We start from the raw sequence: 14,620 nt of genomic DNA on the forward strand, positions 1-14,620 counted from the left end.
GGATTTAATAAGGTTTGTCTTGGGGGTCATGTTCAAAATTGGCCGCCACATGTGTTTACATTTTGAATGTCACACTTCGAATGAAACTCGGATCATTTTAAATGTTTTGAAAGACACCGAAGTAATTTTGGTGAGATTGTCATTTCTTCCAATCGTCTCGTTAACGGCATCACATCAGCAGTATGTCAGTTGTGCAAATATCAGTCATGTTCACGCAATTATTTTCGCGGGAAATCTTGTCACTCTGTATGATACGCTCACTTAGTATGATTCGCTATTCATTTATCTCTGTCAGAGTTCATTTGACATAATGCAAGCCGTGGATTAATTAGCAGACTGCCCTGATGTCATTTTATGTTAAAATTTCAGGAAAGATTATTAGATGGTGTTTTTTTATATTAAAAAAAACCCTTTGCTCACCCGGCCCGTGAAGATCCGGGGTAGAATAGGTCTTCAGCAACCATTGCTTGCCACAAAAGGCGACTATGCTTGTCGTAAGAGGCGACTAACGGGATCGGGTGGTCAGGCTCGCTGACTTGGTAGACTCATGTCATCCGTTCCCAATTGCGCAGATCGATGCTCATGCTGTTGATCACTGGATTGTCTGGTCCAGACTCGATTATTTACAGACCACCGCCATAGCTGGAATATTGCTGAGTGCGGCGTAAAACTAAACTCACTCACCTTTCCTCACCCTAACACAATCCCTAAAACCTCAAAATGATCCTAATAAATAGAAACATTTTAAGCAGGGTTTACTGAATGCTCATCTTTTAGAAGCTTCCAGCAAAAAGAAACTGTTATCTAGTAATTCCACCCTCCAGAAATTCCTGTTGATATGGAATATATGAGGTTACTAAAAAACAAGCAAGGTTTTCCCACTGCTTGACCCACATAGCCAACAGACCATCTGTATTAATGCTGAAGGAGTTATTGTCGGCACAGGTACAACAGATGTGTACCCCAGGTACGTTTCTGTATACAGAAACATCCCTTCATAAAATCAAAATGCAGAACAAAGACCCCTTCAGCTTCATATGCAGTGTGTATCATATTACCTGATTTAGATACTACCTCTGCATTTGGCCAAGGAGTAATATGAAACATCTAATATACATTCACATCATAATCCAGAACAAAATAAAAATAATTGCCATATCTAGATATACCCTACAACATGAGCTGAAAAAATGAACAAAACATTACCAGAAGGTAGAAGGTATTTTGCTTGTGTTTATTTGATGAGACTTAATTCCAGTTGGTGGAAGCCATTGACAACATTTGGTGAGATATGACATTCACATTTATGTTGATGTCACAGATCAATAATATGTCATCAGAACTATAATGCGTGTGGTTGTTGAATTTTTATGTGGTTGAAATTTATATTTCGCTCATTTTCTTTCATAAATTACAGTGGGTAATTTGAAAGAAGACTTCAAAATTTAGAATTACATTGAATGGAATGTATGAATGTTTTAAATCCAACAGCAAAAAGCTAGATGCTCACTCCATACACTTTCATATGTCAACCCTTGCAGTACTGCTGTTGATCATCGGGGTCGGAGAACCCTCCTGATAGCAGTGACGGATAGCGTCACAATCAAGTTGCAGCAGCTGTCAGCCGAGATCCTGTTAGCGTTGGGAACATTAACCCGTCGCTGATGTCTGTAGATGAATCCATGGCAGTCGTCCCGCAGCAGCGTTCGTTGACTAACATAGAAGCTTCAACGCAGACGACTTCGCTGATACATCACTCGTTGGGTGATGTCTACAGATGAGTACGTGGCAGTCGTCCCGCAGCAGCGTTCGTTGACTAACATAGAAGCTTCAACGCAGACGACTTCGCTGATACATCACTCGTTGGGTGATGTCTACAGATGAATCCATGGCAGTCGTCCCGCAGCAGCGTTCGTTGACTAACATAGAAGCTTCAACGCAGACGACTTCGCTGATACATCACTCGTTGGGTGATGTCTACAGATGAGTACGTGGCAGTCGTCCTGCAGCAGCGTTCGTTGACTAACATAGTGGCGACTTGGCTGATACATGAACCGCGGACAGTTGTCCCAAGCGCTGGGTGATGTCTACAGATGACATCACTCGTTGGGTGATGTCTACGTGGCAGTCGTCCCGCAGCAGCGTTCGTTGACTAACATAGAAGCTTCAACGCAGACGACTTCGCTGATACATCACTCGTTGGGTGATGTCTACAGATGAGTACGTGGCAATCGTCCCGCAGCAGCGTTCGTTGACTAACATAGAAGCTTCAACGCAGACGACTTCGCTGATACATCACTCGTTGGGTGATGTCTACAGATGAGTAGCAGAGAACGTGGCAGTTGTCCGGCAGCAGAGTTCGTTGACCAACGTAGAAGCTTCACTGCAGACGACTTCTCTGATAGTAATACATCACTCGATGGGTGATGTCTACAGATGAATCCGTGACAGTTGTCCCGCAGCAGCGTTCGTTGACCAACGTAGAAGCTTCAACGCAGACGACTTTCGGCTGGATACATCACTCGCTGGGTGATGTCCGCAGTAGAAGCTTCAACGCATGAGTTCGCAGCGTTGACCAATGTAGAAGCTTCAAGCGCAGACGACTTCGGCTGATACATCACTCGTTGGGTGATGTCTACAGATGAGTCCGTGGCAGTTGTCCCGCAGAGCAGTTGACTAACATAGTTGACTTCGCTGATACATCGTCGGCTGATACATGGGTGATGTCTACAGAAGCTGGCAGTCGCCCCGCAGCAGCGTTCGCTGACTAACATAGAGCTTCGCGCAGGCTTCGCTGATACATCACTCGCTGGGTGATGTCTACAGATGAGTAGCAGTCGCCCCGCAGCAGAACGTAGAAGCTTCAACGTGGTAGTGATACATCACCGCTAGGTGATGTCTACAGATGAGTCCGTGGCAGTTGTCCCGCAGCAGCGTTGACCAACGTAGAAGCTTCAACGCAGACGACTTCGCTGATACATCACTCGTTGGGTGATGTCTACAGATGAGTAGCAGAGAACGTGGTAGTTGTCCCGCAGCAGCGTGTCGTTGACCAACGTAGAAGCTTCAACGCAGACGACTTCGCTGATAGTAATACATCACTCGATGGGTGATGTCTACAGATGAGTCCGTGACAGTTGTCCCGCAGCAGCGTTCGTTGACCAACGTAGAAGCTTCAACGCAGACGACTTCGCTGATACATCACTCGTTGGGTGATGTCTACAGATGAGTAGCAGAGAACGTGACAGTTGTCCCGCAGCAGCGTGTCGTTGACCAACGTAGAAGCTTCAACGCAGACGACTTCGCTGATACATCACTCGTTGGGTGATGTCTACAGATGAGTCCGTGACAGTTGTCCCGCAGCAGCGTTCGTTGACCAAGGTAGAAGCTTCAACGCAGACGACTTGCTGATATCATCACTTGTTGGGTGATCCAGATCATGGAGAAGAAGCAGATGCATCCTGGGAACAGCGTTGCAGTGGGCGAGATGACGACATCCCGTTCCTGTCCGAGAATCAATGCAGGCCGGTCCTTGGCGCATCGTCAGCAGTCAACGCAGACGATACACATCAGAGAGGGGTCTGGCAGCTGATGAGGGGCATCCTAAGGAAGACGACAACTACGTCTTCACTGATGATGAGACGCTGTCTTGGGTGGCTAACGGCCTTCCGATATCATCCCCGACCAGAAGTTTGGGTCCAGGCATGCATCTAGATCTTCCGACTTTACAAGATCTTCGAGGTCGTCGTTGCATAACCCTATACAACGATCTTCAACAGATATTGGGGCACCTGGTGCTGAAGCAGATGGTTCCAGTCCTTTGGGACCTCCAGTGTTGCAGCCTGAGGTCTTCCTTGCAGCGTCGCAGAGTGTATCCAGTGCTGAGATCTGGTCAGCGCAGATTAGAAGTATGTCGCCGATGTCATCGTCGCAGTCTACCCGCAGTGATGCTGAGAGATCTTCGAAGATGGTGCATCTTCTTGTTGGCAGTCTACCACAGCCGTTGCAGAGCCAGAGGCAGCAGAAGTCAGCTGAGAAGCCGTTAGCATTGAGAACAGACGAGTCAGTCGCAGTCATCCTGCAGCAGCGTCCGATTACGAAAGCTGAGGTCCTCAATGCTGAAGATTTTGCTGACACTATCACCCGTAGGGTGATTCCGGCCATGGAGACGCATCCTGGTACCAGATGACCGATGGCAGAGCATCCAGTCGTACATACCAGACACCCTCAACTCTCCACTAGACTTAAGAACGTGGCAGCAACTCTTGGGTCTACTGACGTCGATGCAGGCTCTCACCAGCAGAGGAAGATTGCAACTTTAACCGCTACAGAGGTTCCTGATAGCTCATCTAAGTTCGCCATCCCGCAACATCTAAAGCAGTACGTGCTTTGGTGGACAGTAAGATCGAATGTTTGCGTGAACCTGTTTGAGAGAGCCAGATTACGATCTTCATCTCTAAGTGGATGCGTCCCTCCAAGGCTGGGGGGCACATCTCAACGACGAGGTTGCAGCAGGGCAGTGGTCACAAACAGAATAGTCTGCACATCAACCAGCTAGAACTGAAAGCAGTAATAGAATCAGTTCTATATTGGGCGGCGCAGTTAGAAGATCAGGTCCTGATGATACACACGGACAACTCCACGGTGGCCTTTTACATAAATCTGCAAGGGTCCACAAGATCAGCCTGTTGCTTCAACTGACATTCCAGCTGTTTGACATCGCAGACGAAATCAACCTGAAGATGAGGGCTTGCCACATCCCAGGGGCAAAGAACGTCCTAGCCGACGCCCTATCCAGACCAGTACGGACATCTCCCACAGAGTAGAAGTTACATCCAGAAGCGTTCCAGTGGGTAACAACACAACTAGGCCGTCCCCTCATCGACCTGTTTGCAACCCGTTTCAACCAGCAGGTGACAACGCCTTCCCTCCACCGATCCTACTACCACAAGTATTACGCAAGATCAACCAGACGAGGGTGCTTCAACTGATTGTGGTAACGCCTTATTGGCCAGCGAGACTATGGTTCCCAGACCTCATAGATCTTCACGGCGAACCAGTTCTACGATTACCAGATTGGCCGAACCTACTCGTCCATCCTCACACCAAGCAGTGTCACGGCAACCCAGAAGCGTTCCAGTTACACGTATGGAGCATATCACGTACTGCTTGAAGAATTGAGGTTATTCTACTAGAGCAGCCAAGGCTGTGACCTTGGCTCTATGAAGATCTACATGTAACTTGTATGATTACAAGTGGAGAAGTTTTGACCAGTATGCTGTTCAACAGGGTTCACGGCCAGGAAGGCGACACATCCACAAGTAGCAGACTACTTGTGTCATCTGAGGTCCACTAGACATCTGAAGGGCTCTACGCTGTCTACATACCTTGCGGCAATCAGCTCGGTCATCACCATGAAGACAGGCGTGAAGTTGACCATGGTGCCTGAACTAGTGGCCCTGCTGAGATCTTTCAAGTTGGAAGATCAACAACAGAAGTTCAGAGCACCAACATGGGACCTCAACATAGTGTTGCAGCACCTCATATGTGATGTATACGAACCGCTGATGCAGACGACATTTGAGTTATTAACTCAAAAGACGATATTCCTCCTCGCCTTGGCTACTGCTGCTCGGATGTCAGAAATACACGCCCTTGACTTCCGCCGTACCAGATTCGACACGAGAAAAAAGGAAGCAGTCAACCGCTATGACTGTAGACTTATCCCGTACAACGATCTCCTTCTGGATCAGAGCGGTGATCCTAAGAGCCTATAAAGCAGCAGGGTTAGAGCCTCCAAGAGCATCAAACCCACATGAAGTTAGAGTATTGGGCTCGACACTCGCCCTACATGGAAACTGCTCTATATCATCTATAATGGAAGGCTGCTTTCGGAAGTCAGACACTGTCTTCGCTAATCACTACCTGAGAGACATCTCCACAGAAGATGTATCAGGGATACACCAGTTCGGCCCTCTAGTCGTAGCGCAACAACTCACTGTAACGGCCGGACGTTGAAGAAACTCACCCTTGTCACGCAGAATCGTTGACTCCAGGCAACTGTCCATTGCCACCGGCTGAGAGTCCATGTTCCCCTGACTTACGAGATAAGTCAGCGCATGAGTGATACATAGACTCAGTTATGGTAATGTTCTTGCCTTAACAGATGGGTCGCGATTCCAGTTGCGGTAAAGTTCTTACCGTATCATATTGGGTCGTTGTAGATATGTAGACAACCAGGCGTCTAGTGTACTAAATCCACAAAACTTAGGAAGTTTACTTCTAATACGAATGTATAAGAAGGTGGTCCCCCGACAAGCATCAAGAAGCATTGAAGTTAGCCGCAGAATAAGAAAATTCCCAGGGGGTATATATATCAGGCGAACTCTGACATGAATACAATCATGCAGGGAATCCCGTTAGGTGGTTGACCCACCACTGATTCCGTCGGATTCAGTAAGCAAATAAGCATGAGTCAGGATAAGGAAAAATATGTAATATTTATGATAAAATTAATATTTGATACTTATCCTGACTCATGAGATAAAGCCCTCCCAACCTCCCCTCTCACCACATGGGTTTCCCTGTAAACCTGCGTGGGGCTTATATCGGAGAGAGTGAGGATAGAGGCATGCTGATGTCACCTGCCCGGTTTTGGCGGGAAATAAGGGAGGTAATTTCAGGGTGAGGGATTGTACGTTCACTTCAAGGGATTTGAAGGGATTCAAGTTTCCACTTGACCGTTCGGAAGAGAGGATGAGAAAGCAAATAAGCATGAGTCAGGATAAGTATAAAATATTAATTTTATCATAAAAATTACATTAACAGGAATAATTTATGCACTTTGGTATGGATTTTTTTGACATGATATTGTCATGGACATTTTTTAGCATTTGGAAATATGCTCAAATCACATGAAGTGTATGCAGCACCCCTAATCTCTGCAGTGGCTTGTGTGTGAAAAACGTGTGCACAATGGATATGATGTTTGGGACCATGATCTGCCGTGGATTAAAGTTTAAGTATATCCTCTGCACATGCGGAATGACGTGATAATTATTGTAAATATTGATGTGTGGAATCCATGATGGATGGTTCCTAAAATGTTTTTGTACACTGTGTTTGTTTGTTTGTTTGTTCCAGACATGAGAAGACAAGAATGACACAGTTAAATGTGCGAGGGGTGTCAGTTGACTTTCCCTTTGAACCATATGAATGTCAGAAGGCTTTTATGGAAAAAGTCATAGAATGTCTTCAAACGGTAAGCAACCCTACACTTCTAATGTCATGCTGTTAAAAACTGTTAATTTTTGGAACCACAGACATTAAAAATGACCAAATAATTGGAATCTGCAAAGCACTAGTTTTATTATGTCTGCTCTGATTTTCAACATGGTTGCTATGAGCCACGACAAAAAATAAATAGGCAGTGACTATTACTCAGCCATTTTGTTGAGATGAGATGAAATGAATTGGGTAGTTTATCTTGTCAGTGGGTCTCAACATATGTGATTAATTTTTCCCCAATATTTTGTACTTAAACCTTTATTTGATCTTTGTGATATTGGTGGTAACATCTACACCGAAACATCATATACAGTGAGACCTCTGATACCCGGACCCCAGATATCCGGAAACCTCGCCTTCCGGTCAATTTTTAGTAAAAACCAATCTCTTACGTTATAAAAGTGACTGTCTATAACGGATATTCGGTTTCCGTTTCCGGACGGTACATTTTACAAACAAACCGGCTAAATCAACACAAAATTGACTCACCTATCCGCACGAAGCTTTGATCTACCGCTAACCGTGTGAAGGGAAGTGCGAGAGTCCTACGTGTTTTGACATGAGACATGGTCGGCTAATCCGGATTAATGATCATCAAGGTATTGGTGGTGGTTAGAAGGCCTAGCTGACACTGAGTTAACCATTGAGTTCTAACTGTTAAGTTGTTTATTCAGTCAAAGCAATAAAAGTGTAGTGCGTCGATATTCAATTGATCACAAATGGCTAGTCAACCTACTAAACGCAAGCGCTACGCAGTGACAGCCAAGGAAAAGAAAGAGATATGTCTTTACAAAGAACAAAATCCCAAAGTAAGCTTTAATAATAGTACGAAGGCCTACTCAGCTACTTTGAGAACAATGGCGACCGTGAAAACCTGGACAAAATGTTGTCCGTCGTGTTGCAAAGGAGCGGCACCCAGTGTAAGCAGTCCTCAATGAAAGACTTTTTCAAAACTGAATAATTGTAAAGGTATGATTGTTATGTTGTGATGCTGTTTTTAAATGTCTATACATGTACAATAAACGCTTGATGATCATAAACATTTTTGATTTTCCTTGAGGTGTATGAAAACCAAAAAATCCAGATATCCGGATATTCAATTATCCGGACGATTTACGTAAAAACGAATGTGTCCGGATATCCGAGGTCTCACTGTATATTATACTGGAGTTGTACGTCCATGTAGCTATTTCCCTTGTTTATTTCCTATGTGCCCTTTATTTGACCTTTTCACTCTTGATTTCTCTCAAAGTGCATTTCATCACACTGGTATAATTTCCAAGGAAGCCACTTGACCAATAATTCTGATACTTATTCCAACTAATCTTGTCATCTGAATTTTTTCAAGAGGTTTGTATCTAATTTTTGTATGTTTGTAACAATAAACTAAATGAAAATCCTACTTAAGACCATTATTTGCTAAAGTATAATGCCATTTGTTTTTTTGTTATTGAGTGATTCACACTGTTTCTGTTTGTTTGTTTTTACAATATTCTACATTTTGACCTTTAATGATTACACGCTTGTATTCTCTTGTAAATGTCATATTTGACCATGAAAGTGCCAAACACCCAGGAAGTGAAATGTAAACAGTGTTTTGGATTAAGCTGATTAGTTATATATCAATACACTAACTTCTTTGAGAGGCAGTTAGAAGTTGGAGCAGTAAGGAAGGATAACAATATATGGATGAACAACTTCTTTATTGCTGTGAGAGCGATGTTTCGGTGTAGGTTCTAACACCGTTATCAAGCAAGTGATGAACAGCTTAAAGATGACGGATACTTATATACAAGTTAGAGCAGATGTTTGTACAGTACAACAGTGATTAGGAAGCCAGCCACAATAACAACACAAGGGCTTAGATGAACGTGTTAACAAATGAAGCCTGCAAAGTACACAAGGGGAAGTGAAGCCTGTGGTATACATAAATAGGGGATTATGAGGATGATGCATTCCATTCATAAATGGGGGATTATCGATGATGAGGATATTTAATGAGCTGGTAATACCCTTCAGGTATGTAGTAACCTTTGTCATGGTTGAGTGATGGCTGGAGTCTTTTGATTTAGATTGCTTCTTGGAGTTTCATGAGTTTATGGTCTTTGAGGTTGGTTGTTAGGGTTTGGGTTCTGTCCCACTGGATATTGTGGTCGAGATTGTCTTTGATGTGATCTGAAAGGGCTGATTTTGAGTCTAGTTTGGATACTGAGGTCTGATGTTTTTTTATTCGGATTTTGAGGGGTCTTGATGTTTCACCTACGAAGGTCTGTCCACAGTCGCAAGAGACGTGGTAAACTGTTCCCTGTAGTTGTTGTATCAGGCTGGTTGGTGGCTTGCCAGTCGCTTTGATGGTGTAGAGGATGGTGTTGCTTCTTTTGAAAACCACATCTATATTGGCCTGGTTTTTTTAGGAGTCTCTGGACTTTGTGGTTGACAATTCCGTAGTAGGGGAGGCTGACAAAGGGTGCAGATTGTTTGGGTTTTGGGAGTTGATGTGGTCTAGTAGAGCTTTAGGATCGCTGTCGGGTTTAAGGATGACAAAGGTATCGTCCAGATTCCGGAACCAACAGAGGGGTGTTATGGGGGATGTTTCCAGGGCTTTTTCTTCTAGGTGGGTCATGAAGATTTCAGTGATTAATGCTGATAGTGGGGAACCCATGGGGAGGCCGGGGGTTTGCGGGTATATGTTGTCCCGCCAGGTGAAGTATGTGGAGCTGATGCAGGAGTGTATCAGTTGGATGATACTGTCAGTTGTTAGACAGGTTTCTAGGGTTGGGTGGATTTCATCTATGCGGTTTCTCAGGATTTCAATGGCTTCGTCACACGGAACATTGGTGAACAGGTCAACGACGTCATAGCTGATTAATTTGCCGGGTTGGTTGATGTCTTGGATCTTCCTACAGAAAGCGGATGAATCTGGGATGAACGATTTAGCAGTTTTTCTGAGTGGTGAGAGGAGGTGGAATAGATATTGGGCTGTATTGTTGTGGATTGTGTCCCTGCTACAGACTAAAAGACTGGCTTTCACAGGGTCATTGTGCATTTTTATGGTGGCACGCGCATATGGTGGCGCATTCTGCAACTTGTATATAAGTATCCGTCATCCTTATGATGTTCATCACTTGATTGATAAGGGCGTTAGAACCTACACCGAAACGTCGCTCTCACAGCAATAAAGAAGTTGTTCATCCATATATTGTTATCCTTCCTTATATCAATTCACTGTTTTGAAACTTGTAGCTTCATATAATTACATTACCTGCAACTGTCAGACAGCGCAAAATTGTCATAGAAAACACTCAGTTAGAAGCAGGGGAGCCATTGTGTAAATAGATGCATCTGTGTGTATTTGAATGTCTCACCCTTCATGGCCCTAACTACCTTATTGAAAAATTGTAACTATGTAATGTGAATGATGGATTGCTTGTTTTATTAATTTGGTGATATGACATATTCTGTTCGTAAATAATAATGTAATGAATGTATATGTTTTCTAAAAACTCTTTTGGACTTTGTACTCAAAATGTGTGTGAATTCAGACTTGGTCTCGTCGCGATATGGCTGGAAGAATGCCGATGTGACGTAAAACTCAACTTCACTATCCTTATTGAAAACTTCAAATTAGGCAACACAGTTCTGTTAATGTTTCTGTTTGAGTTGCAAATCTGCAATTCTGTATAAATTCGCGGGATTTTTTTCTTTCATTGTTTGCTTAATATAAGAATATTTTTTAAGCAATGGCTTCTCAAAAGAAAGCATCAGTTGTAAATGTCTCCTAAACAAGGATCATCCAACCAGAGGGCTTGCATTGTTGTTGTTGGTTGTGCGTGCTGCCTGGTTCCCAGGACGTTGCCCAGGCATCTTTAAAGGGGGGCATCATGGAGCGCACGGATTTTTATTTGCAGTTCGTTCCCACTAAGCAGGTCGAATTGAAGAGAGAGTACAAGACGTGAGATAGGATAACTATATAAACATACAAGTTATAGCTAAAATATTTGAGTTAATGGTTGTGCTTTTTCCAGGAAAAACATGGTATTCTGGAGAGTCCCACAGGAACTGGCAAAACCCTGTGCCTCTTGTGTTCCTCTCTGGCATGGCTTCAAGGTCGGAAGGCTCAAGTTCATCTCAACAAGCAGATTGGTGTGTCATCATTATTTGGTGACAAGGAAAATCTTCAAGATGACTTGATGGCAAAAATCTCCTCCAAACTCCAGCAATCGTCTGGCTCTTCCTGGGGAACTAATGAGTATGGTAGGTATATATTTGTATGACAAAAACGTGAATGACTGGATTGATTTACAAGTAAATTATTTGGTGATCGGAAAAAAGTCATAGGAAAAAAGGTCATAGGAGAAAAGGTAATGGGAAAAATACCTATTATAAAACTTCCTTTTCTCTGGCTATTTACATTGTTTATACCTCGTAAGGATGGGAATGCCACAATAACTCGGTGCACCTAGTGGCTGCAAGAGTTGTATGCTCCCAAAGGAGTTGAGATTGACAATACGATGTGCCGTTGAGATTGACATCCAGTGAACGAGGGAAAAACAAAGCGCCTTTGAGCAGCTGAGCTGAGATGAGCTGGACATACAAATGTATGCATGTATGTATGTATGTATGTATGTATGTATGTATGTATGTATGTATGTATGTATGTATGTATGTATGTATGTATGTATGTATGTATGTATGTATGTATGTATGTATGTATGTATGTATGTATGTATACTGTATTTTATAAATACTATTTCACTTTTTTCTTCAGAAATGAAAACATTCTGTTCTCAAGTTGTTTGCTAAAACTAATTCAACAACACCTGTTCTAGAAATATCCTGTTCTCCATTTACTTTGTACTGGATCTTGTTAATACTTTTTTACTTTCATCTTCAAATGTCAATGTTTATGAATGTGAAATAGTGTTCATTTAGTAAATGTTTTCTACATAATTTCATCTTAGATCTTTGATTTAAGGTGATAGAATAATATTGTAGTGTTGATAAAGTTTTGAGTCACGTGTATACCTTTCACCATGACTCCGTCTGTGCACATTTGTCTTTTCCGGAGCAGACCTCTAAAATCGTTCAATATTTCTTCACCAAACTTGGCACATAGATAGATCTGGTGGTGTACTGGTGCCTTTTGGTAGTTTTGGAATTTTGTATAAATTATTTTTGGCGTTTCAATGGCAACAAGTTCGACTTTGACTGAAATTAGTGGTAGTGCTCTTTTCCGGAGCCGAACTCTAAAACCGTTCACTATTTCTTCACCAAACTTGGCACACGGACAGATCTGGTGGTGAACTGGTGCCTTTTGGTAGTTTTGGAATTCTGAATAAAATATTTTTGGCGTTTCCATGGCAACAAGTTTTACTTAGACTGAAATTGGTGGTTGTGCGCTTTTCCAGAGCAGAACTCTAAAACCGTTCACTATTTCTTCACCAAACTTGGCACATAGATTGGTCTGGCGTTGTACTGGTGCCGTTTGGTAGTTTTGGAATTCTGAATAAAATATTTTTGGCATTTCCATGGCAACAAGTTTGACTAAAACTAAAATTGGTGGTAGTGCTCTTTTCCGGAGCAGAACTCTAAAACCGTTCAATGTTTCTTCACCAAACTTGGCACATACATAGATCTGGTGGTGTACTGGTGCCTTTTGGTAGTTTTGGATTTCTGAATAAAATATTTTTGGCATTTCCATGGCAACAACTTTGACTTCGACTGAAATTGGTGATAGTGCTCCTTTTTGGAGCAGAACTTTAAAATCCTTTCAATACTCTCCTTCCACTTTTCTATATACACACCTAAATATTTGACATAATCATAACTCGTAGACATAATCATGAAGAGTATTTTGCCATTGTGGGGGAAATTGATGACTTTGTCTTCTTGTTGTAGTGGTTCCGAAGGTCATCTATGCATCTAGGACACATTCTCAGCTGTCTCAGGCTGTGCAGGAGCTGAAGAGGACCACATACAACACGTAAGTTTCATCAGCAGCTGTCCCCTGGGATTCCAGGGGATGTCCCCTCAACCCAGTTAGTGGACCACATGACGTAAGGATGGGGTGGTGACCAACATGCCTCTGGGCAAGGTTTCACTGATTGTGAGAAAAAACTCACTGATTACTATTTACTCTCCTATTGTGGTATTAAGGGAAGGCTGCCAATAGTCTCAGTGGTGGTTACAGTCATCTGTTGTGTCCTGGGGTCCATGGAGCAGCTGTATAGTGTTGTGGTTGTGTTAAAGTGTCAACTCCTGTGTGTTGGGGTCGAGGAAGCAGCTGTCTAGTGTTGTGGTTGTGTTATAGTGTCAACTCCTGTGTGTTGGGGTCCAGGAAGCAGCTGTCTAGTGTTGTGGTTGTGTTACAGTGTCAACTCCTGTGATCTGGGGTCCATGGAGCAGCTGTAAAGTGTTGTGGTTGTGTTATAGTGTCAACTCCTGTGTGTTTGGGTCCAGGGAGCAGCTGTGTAGTGTTGTGGTTGTGTTACAGTGTCAACTCCTGTGATCTGGGGTCCATGGAGCAGCTGTAAAGTGTTGTGGTCGTGGTACAGTGTCAACTGTGTGTTGGGGTCCAGGGTGCAGCTGTAAAGAGTTGTGGTTGTGTTACAGTGTCAACTCCTGTGTGTTAGGGTCCAGGGTGCAGCTGTATAGTGTTGTGGTGTGTGGTCAACTGTGTGTTACAGGGTGTCAACTTGTGTTGTGTTATAGTGTCAACTGTGGTCCAGGGTACAGCTGTTAAGTGTTGTGGTTGTGTTACAGTGTCAACTCCTGTGTGTTGGGGTCCAGGGTGCAGCTGTATAGTGTTGTGGTTGTGTTAGTGTCAAGTGTCAACTGTCAACTCCTGTGTGTTGGGGTCCAGGGTGCAGCTGTATAGTGTTGTGGTTGTGTTATAGTGTCAACTGTGTGTTGGGGTCCAGGGTGCAGCTGTATAGTGTTGTGGTTGTGTTACAGTGTCAACTCCTGTGTGTTGGGGTCAGGGTGCAGGAGTATAGTGTTGTGGTTGTGTAGTGTCAACTCCCTGTGTGTGTTGGGGTCCATTTGAAGATGTTGTGGTTGTGTTATAGTGTCAACTGTGTGTTGGGGTCCAGGGTGCAGCTGTATAGTGTTGTGGTTGTGTTACAGTGTCAACTCCTGTGTGTTGGGGTCCAGGGTGCAGCTGTATAGTGTTGTGGTTGTATTACAGTGTCAACTCCTGTGTGTTGGGGTCCAGGGTGCAGCTGTATAGTGTTGTGGTTGTGTTACAGTGTCAACTCCTGTGTGTTGGGGTCCAGGGTGCAGCTGTATAGTGTTGTGGTTGTGTTACAGTGTCTACTCCTGTGTGTTGGGGTCC

At 43.5% G+C, this 14,620-nt stretch overlaps 1 protein-coding gene across 1 annotated transcript in view; it reads left to right on the forward strand.

The window, feature by feature from the left end:
• The first annotated feature begins 39 nt into the window (after positions 1-39).
• The window catches only part of LOC124286454 (regulator of telomere elongation helicase 1-like), a 148,641-nt gene continuing 134,060 nt past the window's right edge, over positions 40-14,620 (forward strand). Inside the window, 4 exon segments of the mRNA XM_046722835.1 lie at positions 40-130; positions 7,144-7,261; positions 11,313-11,541; positions 13,186-13,270. Coding sequence (XP_046578791.1) covers positions 7,160-7,261; positions 11,313-11,541; positions 13,186-13,270 — 416 coding nt within the window. The 5' untranslated portion in view covers positions 40-130; positions 7,144-7,159.

Source organism: Haliotis rubra, unplaced genomic scaffold (assembly GCF_003918875.1).
Source record: "Haliotis rubra isolate DU_JTF1 unplaced genomic scaffold, ASM391887v1 Scf110, whole genome shotgun sequence".
NCBI lineage: Eukaryota > Metazoa > Mollusca > Gastropoda > Lepetellida > Haliotidae > Haliotis > Haliotis rubra.